Source organism: Arachis ipaensis, chromosome B10 (assembly GCF_059453495.1).
Source record: "Arachis ipaensis isolate K30076 ecotype BB chromosome B10, ASM5945349v1, whole genome shotgun sequence".
NCBI classification, from domain to species: Eukaryota; Viridiplantae; Streptophyta; class Magnoliopsida; order Fabales; family Fabaceae; genus Arachis; species Arachis ipaensis.
Window position 1 is genome coordinate 41,857,161 of NC_142435.1, and position 12,383 is coordinate 41,869,543.

A 12,383-nucleotide genomic window follows, 5' to 3' on the forward strand; every position below is an offset into this window, starting at 1 on the left:
CATAGTAAATAGTCATGATTTTTATATTGAACTAAGCAAAGTTGTTAGCGTATCTATGCTATTGATAAATATGTTGGTATGTTAATGATTAATTTAAGTGGGTTATTTGAGTATATATAGCAGTTGCTTGTGAACAGGTGTTCAAAAAATAAGAAGTAGCTATGGCTCATACTAGGAGCAAAAAAGAGACACAAAAGAATAACAATCGCGAAAGAGGATCGCAAAAAAAAAAAAAAAAAAAAAACTGGTGGACCAAAAAAGGTACCTTGGATGGTTAGCGGTGAATTAACTGTAAACTTGGGATATTGTGTTTTGATAGTAAATGTTAAAACCGACAGTCTTCTTCGTTGTCACTTTGTGCTGATTATGAATTTTTGTCTAGAAAACACTGGTATCTAGGTGCTCGCTATGTTGTGTGGCTTCAGTTATGAAGCAATTAGACTTAGGCACGGGCAAAGAGAAACTAATGGAGGTGCAGTCGTGCAGAACATGGGACTTGGCTGGCTACAATATGTGCCTGAATGGGCTGTCAACCAAGATATGATGATTGCATTAGCATCATCATATAGTCGAGATGAGAAGTCTTTGGTCGTCGGAACAAGAAAAATTCCCATATCAGTTGAATCAATTGCGCGGTGTTTTGGACTACCGAACCATGGTACGCAATCCACAAATAAAATAGGGAGAAAAGGAAAAAAAATTATCCACAGTACTTTCTTTGAGTATAACGTATAAGTTTTATTTACGTTAGAGCTTAAAAGCAGTGATCCGATTAACATATCTTTCACACTTATCACTATTAAAATATTATATATATCATATGCCTCACCGAGTGAGATGTGCTTTCCTCTTCATCCATCTTCTTCAGATCAACAAGTGACCAGTCTCTGATCCACGGTTCTCTCCCATTATATCTTCCTAAATCTCCATGCTTGTTAGCATGGAGATATATAATCTGAAAGTTATAGTAATTGCTATAAACAATGTATACTATAAAATAACAAACAACAAATCAAAGGTTAGGGATATACGGCTCACCAGTAATGCGAACATACATCCATCCACTATCTTCTTCCCTACATCCTGAAACCTCAGAACTCCCTCAATTAAAAAATCATAAATGTACCTAGCCCAATACATCTTCCTTGGGTTCGATACATCAATGGCAGCCCGTATATGTATGTATGAAACAGTGGCCTTTGGCGAGGGAAAGAAGAAACACTTCGCTATCAAAATGATGAACTGTCTCCGGAAGTTGATTCTATCGACATCAGACTGCATCGAGCATGTGATAACATCCCTTTTCAAATCTGCTTGTGTCTTTCCTGTGAAGCTGTTAACAAGTCGGTGCTCTGCTGCTGTTTCTGGACTTTTGAAACTATTCCCTGTCAAGCACAAAATTGAGTCGATGCAGTCCAAATCTTTAATGGCTAATTTAACCGAAAACATATACTCAATGAAAGTACTGTGGATAATTTTTTTTTCCTTTTCTCCCTATTTTATTTGTGGATTGCGTACCATGGTTCGGTAGTCCAAAACACCGCACAATTGATTCAACTGATATGGGAATTTTTCTTGTTCCGACGACCAAAGACTTCTCATCCTGACTATATGATGATGCTAATGCAATCATCATATCTTGGTTGACAGCCCATTCAGGCACATATTGTAGCCAGCCAAGTCCCATGTTCTGCACCTCCATTAGTTTCTCTCTGCCCGCGCCTAAGTCTAATTGCTTCATAACTGAAGCCACGCAACATAGCGAGCACCTAGATATCAGTGTTTTCTACACAAAAATTCATAATCAGCACACAGTGACAACGAAGGAGACTGTCGGTTTTAACATTTACTATCAAAACACAATATCCCAAGTTTACAGTTAATTCACCGCTAACCATCCAAGGTACCTTTTTGGTCCACCAGTTTTTTTTTTTTTTTTTTTTTTTGCGATCTTCTTTCGGGATTGTTATTCTTTTGTGTCTCTTTTTTGCTCTTGGTACGAGCCATAGCTACTTCTTGTTTTTTGAACACCTGTTCACAAGCAACTGCTATATATACTCAAATAACCCACTTAAATTAATCATTAACATACCAACATATTTATCAATAGCATAGATACGCTAACAACTTTGCTTAGTTCAATATAAAATCATAACTATTTACTATGTGTCTATGATTGTCATTATTACTTCATTATAAAAAATTAATTAATATTAACTGAAAAAATTGACTTCATAACATTATTTTTGTTTATAATTTATTAGATATAACGACACTTCAAACCTGCTCTTTTGCATACAAACAAATTTAAATAGCTGTATTTTTTTTTTCAAATTCTAATGTATAGAATTGAGAAGAACACAATCTAAGTGTATGATGAATATATAAGGCACAAATCATTAATTATTAAACTTATGATAGGGAGTTTTAAATTTTCTTGACAAAATCTAAGTCATCTGTCCTAGCTAGTACTTAAAATAAATCTCAGATTCAAGTTTAAATGTTTTAAAATTAAAGCTAAGTAAGGTATAACAATACAAGGATTAAAGTTAATCAAAAATAAAAAATGAATAAAAAATAATAAAAAGCAGGAACGAAAGTAGAGTAACTGACATAATGTAAATTATCATAGAGAGTAAATAAACTTTATTTTATTTCAGAGCGTGTAATTATATATTTTGACTATATATATATATATAGTCAAAGTATATAATTACTAAAAGTAATTTGTGTTATTTAATTTGAACAGTCCCAAATTGCATAACTCATACTTTCATATAGGAAAATAAGCAATGTTATACGTATTATTTACAAGTACTATATTTTTTTTGTATATTTCTTTTTATAATAATTTTTTGTAATTTTTGGGTAAGGAATGGATGGAGGTGCAGAAATGTTTGTTGGGAATTATAAGTTAGGAAAAGTGATTGGACTTGGAGAGTTTTGGTAAGGTTAGAATTGCTCAACATTTACCAATTGGTCATAAAGTTGCTATCAAGATCTTTAACCGTCACAAGATCAACCAAATCAAAATGGAACTAACTAATCAAAATTCAGTGAATTAATATGTTTAACTATATACCATTACTTAAATAGTCATATTCAGTTTTTTAACAATCACTAATAAAGATAAAGCATTTCACACAAAAAAATTTCATGCAAAATTCCAACTCAACATTTTATAAAGTTAAACAATTCAAACTAAAAAAAATCAAGGCATAACATCTCTATTGAACCGTATATAGAAGGATTTTTTTCCTTCACATGAATAAAAAAAATAATAATTTACCAATAACTTTAAGTACTCCTAATGTACTTCCACCATAGTTAACTACCATAATTTGTCAACTACTAAAAAATACATAATCTAAGTGACACACATGATAAAAAAAAAAAACCATTTTTGATGCCTTTCCTTTATCTCCAGCCCAAAATGCCATCTTTGCAAGTTTTTCCCTTTTTCCCAAACCCATCAAAGTGAGATAAAGAACAAAAATTTCATCGTTAACATCGACTCTAACCACATGCAACAACTGATAATGAAGCCCCAATATGCCAATTAATCAAAACACAATTAATAGAAAGATAAAACTATATAACATACTTATAGGAGTTGGAGACAAGGCTATGAGATGCTCGACATTTCCAGTGGAGACTTTCGAAATATGGAGGCAACTTGAACGAAATGGCTACTTCATATTTTTCACATTATTAATTACTTGAAAGAAAGCACAACACCAAGCATGAAAAATAGCAACTCAAACAACATAACATATAAAAAATCAGGGAACCATAACACACCAGAAAATTAATGTCTACTTATCACGGTTTGACTTAGCTTGGGTCTCATCGGCTGATTTTGATGCTTAATCACAATGCACCCAAACAAGTTTATAGCATTTTTTTTCAATTGTTTAAAAAAAATATTCATAGAAAATGGGGAATTGAAATATTGATATAAAATCTTTTAATAAATAGATTGTCATATTGGATAACATCTATGAAGGACACACCAAATTCCATTGAATAATAAGAGGGAAATAAGAATGATTATCATATGAAAGTATTAATAATGAGCAAAGAGAGAAGTCACATTAAGACAAACACAACGAAGACAGTGTTCAAAAGCATGATCATGTAACATTTCTAACGGCCGCAATAGTTCGGAAAAAAATGATTCAATGAGTTTCAATATACCGAAAAAGCTTTTAGATAATCAAAGTCCAAAGCCCAAAAAGAGAAACCGAGCAAGCGAGAAAAGAGTTTTACTTACCGTGGAAAAACGCGAGTGAATGCAAATATGGTGAAGATGAGAGTGTGAAAGTGAGAACTGGGAATTGCGTTGCAATCGTTGGGTGCGAGAATCGCGCAAAAGAAAAAGAGATTAGAGGACGAAACGCGTAACGGTGTGTTATTGCAGAACAGAGGCACCGAAAAACAACCAAAAAACACCCCTTTTCTGCTACCTTCCCTTCAACTCTACTCCCAAAATGTGATCTTTCTCCAGCTATTTCCTTTTCCCTTTTCCCAAACCCATCAACATGAGATAAAGATCAAAACTTTTATCCTTAACATCAACTCCAACCACATGCAACAACAGATAATGTACTCTCAACATGCCAATTAACGGAAAAATAAAACTAAATAACATACCTATAGGAATCAGATACAGTGCTATGGAATGCTCAGATGACGAAGCTGCTGGGTTTTTTCTCTCTGCATGTTTTCGTTTTCCTGGTTCCTGGGGTTATGGAAGGAATGAAATGGGAGATAAAAGTTTTGATCTTTCACTCTATGTAATTTCTTCGTGTATTCGGATGTTAATTCACTGGACTGAAATTGCATTTTATTAGAATTAAATGTAGATGAGAGATTTTTAGGGATTTGATTGAGATGAAACAGAAATTAATTTTGGGAATGAAATTAATTACTATATGAATGAAGAAGAAGGAACGGTGATAAGTATGTTATTGATAAGCAAGTGGAGTACACTCTCTTATCATGAGAGTGTCATTTAGTTTGTACTATATCTATAATATACTCTTTTTTTTTTTTTGCTACGTAGCAACTCCCCATATACTATTTCGATTGTTCAAGGTTGACATACTTTAGGCTGCTCATCCTTACTTATAGCTATCTTTATTTGCTTTCTTTTTGTTTCTTTTTTTTTACTCCTTTATTCAACCAAAAAAAAAAAAAACTGACCAAGTGGATGATGATAACCCCTTTTTCGTTTTTTCTTTTAAATTCCTATTTAATTAGTTATGTGTTGGTTACATCAACACTAACTAGTGGAGTTAATAGTCAAATTAGTCTTCGAAAGATAAGACATTCTTCAAATTCATTCTTAAAAGATTTTTTCAATCAAATTGGTCTTTCAAAGATTGTGGATTAATCATATTTGTCCTCCAGTCACTCCATTAACATTTTTCTTTAAAGATTGATATTGTAAAACGTTAATTGATAACATATATAATACCTGATATGTCTAATTGGATATTAACCAAATATGTTCATGAAAATTTATTAATTTAGTCATTTCTCCTAATTACAAAAATCTCATTCCTAATATGATTTATTGACTAAATTGTTCGTAAACATATTTAGTAAACATCTAATTGAACATGTTATGTGTCATGTATGCTGTCAGTTAACATTTCACATTATCAATCGTTGACAAAAATTGTGATTGGAGTAGTTGAAGGACAGATACGATTAATTCGTAATCTTTAAAGAACCAATTTGATTGAGAAAATCTTTCAGGGACAAATTTGAGAAATGCCTTATTTTTCAGGGACTAATTTGACTATTAACCCCTAACTAGTGCCTGTGGTGTAACACCCTAACTTTTAACACCTCATGATCGTAACAAAAGTAAGGCGTTACTAACCTAATTCCTTTTATTATCTATTTTATATTAAGCCTTTACGCGTAAATCTATCGATGGTTTTACTAAAACTTATAACTTCTCCAACAAGAACAAACAACACATATTCACATACTTAATATTAATAATACATTATAGTATTACATACAAAAGCAATTACAGAACCTACCCCTCTGAATAAAACTCTAACTAGCAAGGCGAGAAAAAAATAAATTCTAACAACTCAACTCGTAAACATGTTCCTCTGTGCTCCAGCAGTTTCGTAAACATGTTCCTCTGTGCTCCCGCAGTTTCGTAATAAACTTGAAGTGATTTTGATTTTGATAATAAGAACAAAAAAAAGTGAAATCCATCTTTATAGTAGGGCATTCCCGTTCAATTAAATAATTTTTTTTAAATTAGTTCAATTAATTTTATGCTTTTGCTAAAACATAGAAGATTTTAATTTATATTGTTATAGAAGAAATGCATACAATGATTTATTAAATTAAACGTATTAAAAATTATTTTTATTAATTAATACTTTAAGGTTCACTAATGGTACTAATTTATTAATAATTTATAAATAATTTTTTTAATTAGCTTAATAATATTAAAAATCAAATATCAAACTACTTTGTGAGTAAATTCAAAAACTAAATTCTTGTTAATATCTATTAATCTAACCAAATAATTTATTAATTTATAAATAAAGTTTAAAAAATTATAATGATGACACCTAACTAAATAATTCCCAAACTCAATATATGAGCGTCATGTCAGCATTTTAAATTAATTCAATAATATTAAAAATAAAATTAAATTTTTAACAACTTCGTTAATAAATTCAAAAATTAAATCCTTATTAATATCTAACAACCTAACCAAATAATTTATTGTTTATTAATTTGTAAATAAAGTTTCAAAAATTTCTAATGACGATACCTAAAAAAATAATCCCCAAACTCAACATATGAGTGCTATGTCACCAAAAGAACTTTTTATTTGTATTACTACTAGTGTTAAACCCGTGCGATACACACTTATATTTTAATTTGTCATCTTCGTCCAGAATTAGAACCTTGAGACCACTACGACTCTTAACTCTTGATAAAATAATGTAAAGTTATCCATGGGTGAACACTTATTTTGGCAAATAAAGCCCTACATGTGATAATGATTGAAATAATAACCACCTAAGCAAAACAACTTAAAATTTAAAAAATAACAACCTAAACAAATAACTTAAATTTAAAAAATAACAATCTAAGCAAATAATAATTTATAATTTATAAATAAAATTTTAAAAATTCAAAAGAGTAATATGAAAATAAATTAAAATTAAAAAGTAACAACCTAAGCAAATAACTTCAAAATTTTGAAAATAGCAACTTAAACAAATAAAATTTATAATTTTTAAAAATTTCTAGTGAGGACACCTAAGCAAATAATTAGTTCAACAATATTAAAAACTAAATACCTAACAACCTAAAAAAATATAATTTAAAATTTAAAAATAACCACCTAAGCAAATAATAATTTATAATTTATAAATAAAATTCTAAAAATTTCTAATAACAACACCTAAGCAAATAAAGTGCCAAATTCAATGTATAAGCACCACGACAGTATAAGAGCTCCCCATTTGTATTACTATAAAGATAAATGTAAAAAAAAATACTCATAGTAGAAGAAACATTTATAGGAGCATAGATGATTCACATAAGAGTTATGATATTTTTAATTTATTTTTAAAGTAGTATTCATTTTTTAGTGTAGTAATTATAAACTAATACATGGTGGTAATTAGTTGGGATCGAAAAAGAGAAGGTGGAAAAAGAATAAGAAAAGGAGAAAGGAAGAAAGAACAAGTCAATATAACAGTAGTCGTGACACAATAATAGATATGTATATAGAGAATAGTAAGAAAAAAGAATAATAAAAATAAAAATTAAAAGGTCTAAAAGAATAATAATAGTATGGTGATAATTAATTGCGGTTAAGGTGAATAGATAAAAAATAAGGAGAGGAAATAAAACAAGGCAACATAATAATGACGGACTAATTGTGAGATAATAATAGTTATACATGTATAAAGAATGATAAGAAAAAGGGATAGTATATGATATGATTGTTGAGTAGGTGTGGTCGCTTGTGGTGTGATGTACTGTAATCTAGTGTGTCATTGTTGATGCTGTGATGTGATCTGAATTTTAGAATCGTGTCTGCAGTTAGGTTCATTTAGTGGTGTATCATATTGATTTGCTTTCTTTGTACCGTGACAGGTGACTGAGTTGCTGTATTATTGAAGATGGACTTTAGTTTTAATTAGCGGTGAAAAAGAGGAGTCTGGTTCAAAGAGTACAGAAAAGATCTGTAGTTACACTTCCTCCGATACGGAAGAAGACGACGATGATAATTTATACCTCAAACTATAATTAGAGAAAGCATAATAATAATAATACTAATAATAATAATAATAATAATAATAATAATAATAATAATAATAAATTTGAGCAACAAAATTCATTTATATAAACTTCAACTAAATAAGTTCATTATTTTATAATAATATTTCAATTTTTTTTATTAAATTTTATTTAATATGTATTTTTATCTTATATTTTAAGATACAAATTATAGTTTAATTTTCATGTATTAGTATAAAATATTTTCATACAGTTATTCAATTACATTTGTTCCTTTGAATGAGATGGCATAAGAGTTTAATTGTATTATTTTTTCTAAAATAATTTATTACTCTTTCATTTATGCTCTTCCAAAAATATAATTTTACTATCTTATTATTTTTTGTTTCTTAACACTATTACTATCTGTTTTTTATTGTTATTATTATTTATATTATTATTAGGGCAATTTACGCAAATAAAATGAATGGATAAAACCATTACGCAAATACAACATTGGCAATTTTCAGACGCAAATGCAATAAACGCAACTATATATAATCCGTTACACCCTGTAACGGAACTCAATTGCACGTAATCTGCTACAGGGTACCGCAGATTACGTTGAGGGCTGAGTTACTCATAAACCGCTACACTCTGTAGCGGTTCATGACCAAATGGTGCTACACTCATAATCCGCTACACTCATAATTTTTTTTTAAACAATTGAATCTTAATTCTAACTTTTAATTATAACATTAGTATTTTCTCCAAATTATATATAATAAATATTTAAAAGAAGAGAAATAAAAATATAGATTAAAAAAATAAGTGGTAAAAATTTAAAACTAACTAAAAAAATAAAAAAAATATGGATATAATAATAATAATAATATTTTTTATTTGAATTATATTATTTTGTTAATTTTGTTTTCTGTAGAACATAAAAGTAAAAAAAATAGAAAATGAGAGAAAAGAGAGAAAAAGATAAAGATAAAGAATGAGAGTAAGAGTTTGTTAATTTTGCAAGAAAAATTTTTATTTTAATTGTAATAAAAAATATCAGATAACATATTTTGATGATTTGTCATATTACTAATATAAAATATAAATTATATATAGAGTAAACATGGTAGAGAAAAATAGAAAAATAGAGAGAGGTAAATGAGAGAATTTAGGAAGAGAATTTATTAATTTTGGAGAAAGATATTTTCTCTCAATTTTAATAAGAAAATGTCATGTGACATATTTAGTTATTAAATTATATATTTAGATATAATATAGGTATATTTCAATTACAATTTCAATTTTAATATTTTAATTTTAATTTTAATGCAATTAAAGAATGTTATGTTGTACATTTTGATTGTTAAATTTATAATTAGTCATTGATAATGATATATCACAGAGATAGAGTGGTTAAAGAAATGAGAGAGATAGAAAAAGGAAAAGGGAGAAAAGGATGACTCTTTAATTTTGGAGGAAAAGATTTGATTTCAATTGTAATAAGACAGTGACATGTGACACATTTTGGTTGTAAAATTAATAAGGAGAGAAGCGTTTCTTAATTTTGGAGAAAAAGATTTGATTTTAATTACAATGAAAAAATAATGTGACACATTTTAGTGTAAAATTAATAATATATATAATAAATTTATAAAAAATATTAAAAGTTGATATTTAATTTAAATAATATAAAAAAATAATTTAAAAAATTCGATAAATTCAACGCCAAAATAGTCCCACAGTAGAAAATTGGCCTAATAATATATATGGTTAGTGAAATTTCTAAAGCATACAAAACTTCTTCAATTATGATTGCGTGTTAAAGTTATTATTTTCTGATTTTCTCTCGCACTTGTTATCTAAACAAGTAGTGTAATTACGTTAATAATTTATACCGACACATTCAGTTAATATTACTGTTTCGTTAAATTATTATTATTTATATATTATTATATAACAAACTGAATTGCATTAATATTATCGTATCATTTCTATTTTTCGATATTATAAAACTGAAAAAAATATATACGTGGAGTATATTTATATTTAATGTGTTTTTTTTAATTTTTTTTATTCAAATTCCTTTAATAGATAAGATAAATCTAGAAAATAGTAGTTAAAAAGAATTTTACCAGAACCATGAATTACGAAAAATAAAAAAGAAGTGAAAGTGGAAGTAACTAACCAATCATACATCTGACAAATAATAAGGATCGGACGAGTCCGATTTTAAATTTGTCACGATAAACAAGTTTCCACTCCGACCTGGTGGTGCTGCCACGTCCATCAATCTACTCCCACTCTTCCGGTCGGATTCCGCAGGTGTTTCCAACCGCTTCAAAAGCGGCAGCGGTGCATCGCAACTCCGGCTCGTCGTCTGCGAAGATCATGACCATGGTGTGGCAGGCCTCCAGCGCCCACGCGAGGTTTGTGAAGATGAAGTGTTTCAACTGCCATTTTCTAAACTCTCCGTAGTACTTTAAGAGCATTTCATCGATGCAGAGCTTCTCCATCTCGTCGTAGTTTGAGGACAGCGTCGTTGCCATTTCAAAACCCTCTTAGTACAGATGTATATAGTGGGCGGATCCAGAAATTTTATAAAAGGGGGCAAATTAAATACAAAATAAATTAAAATATAACATAATAAAAACTTAATAAAATATAATTTATAGTATATAAGTCAAAATTAATAATTATATTATATAACAATTAACATTCAACTATCTATTTTAAAATTTTGGTATTTTTGAATTTGTTCTGCGATATTTCATATAACTAAAATTATCAATTTACCATCTGAAATAAATTTTGAAGCATTCTCTTTTTCAACATATACAATCATATAATTTGTTAAAAGTTCGTCTTTCATCTTATTTTAAATATTGTTTTTATAATTTTTATTGTTTAAAAAATCTATTCAATTATTACTGTTGTTATAGAAAAAGTCAAAATAAAATTTTTTTTATAATTGTTACTTTTTACATTAATCCAAACCTATATTTTTCAATAATTTTTCAATTATTTATATATTTATATGCTTTTATTATTTTTTAAATTTATTTATTAATTTCTATTGATATATTATAATACACATTATAATTTATACATATTAAGTTACTAACATGTAAATTTTTTTAGTGTGTAATATACAAAAATATATTTAATCAATAATAATAATTTAATAATAAATTAATAGTAATAATTTTTTTAAAAAAAAATTGGGGGGACCATGGCCACCTTAGATCTCCCGTAAATGTCACTGGATGTATGAATCTTGTGTTAATTAGCTAGTGTGTGGGTGAGGGAAGGAGAGGCAGAGAGATTAGAGAGCAAGGTAGAGAAAATCGAGATTTTACGTGAAATCGAAAAAGTAAATAAAAAACGTAAAACGTAAAATCTTAACAAGGTTTAAATCGTAAAATTGTCAGACTTAGTACAAATTTCGTAAAATCGATAAACTCATTTAAAATCGTAATATCGGAAGATTTTAAGAGTTAAATCGAGATTCTAGCTACTATGTTAGAGAGTGATTGGGTTATTTATAGTTTCGGAGGGCGCCATTTAAAAGAAGTTTCTAGGGCTGGCAATATATACACTATCTGCGAGTACCCAATTTTGACCAACTCGTTCGGATCGGGTTGTCTACGCTATCCGCTACAGGTAGGGTAGGATAGGGTGCAAATTTGCCTGTGGGTAGGATAAGGTACGGGTTTAGGGTATATCCTACCCTACCCTATCCGCATTCTTAATATATTATATAATATATATGTAAAAGTTATGTATGTAGTGAAGAAAGTGAGTCTTGTATTCACAATCTTCTTCTTATAAAAACTTGAAATAATCACTAAGTTAGTTGATGATTATATTATTTGTAATTTTACGTTGGATTTCTTTAAGATTTTATTGTTTTTAATTTTAATTTAAACTTAGTCTTTTATTTTTTATTTTATTAATATGTATGAAATTTGGAATGGTTGAATTTTATATTTATTTAAATTTTTTTTGTTTTTGCGAGTAGGGTCGGTAGGGTAGGGTTTAGAATTTTAGGATGTGGGTAGAGTTAAGATTGAGAGATTCTCAACCCGCAGGTAGGATAGGGTAAA

The 12,383-nt window shown here is 28.6% G+C and overlaps 1 protein-coding gene across 1 annotated transcript; it reads right to left on the reverse strand.

Annotated features, from left to right (window-relative positions):
- Positions 1-378: 378 nt before the first annotated feature.
- Positions 379-1,741, reverse strand: LOC148579821 (uncharacterized). Its single transcript, XM_088491096.1, has 4 exons — positions 1,519-1,741; positions 1,039-1,385; positions 830-955; positions 379-504 (listed from the first exon to the last, which is right to left on the reverse strand). Exons 1-4 carry the CDS (start codon positions 1,739-1,741, stop codon positions 379-381), a joined length of 822 nt encoding a protein of 273 aa, XP_088347222.1.
- Positions 1,742-12,383: the final 10,642 nt, after the last annotated feature.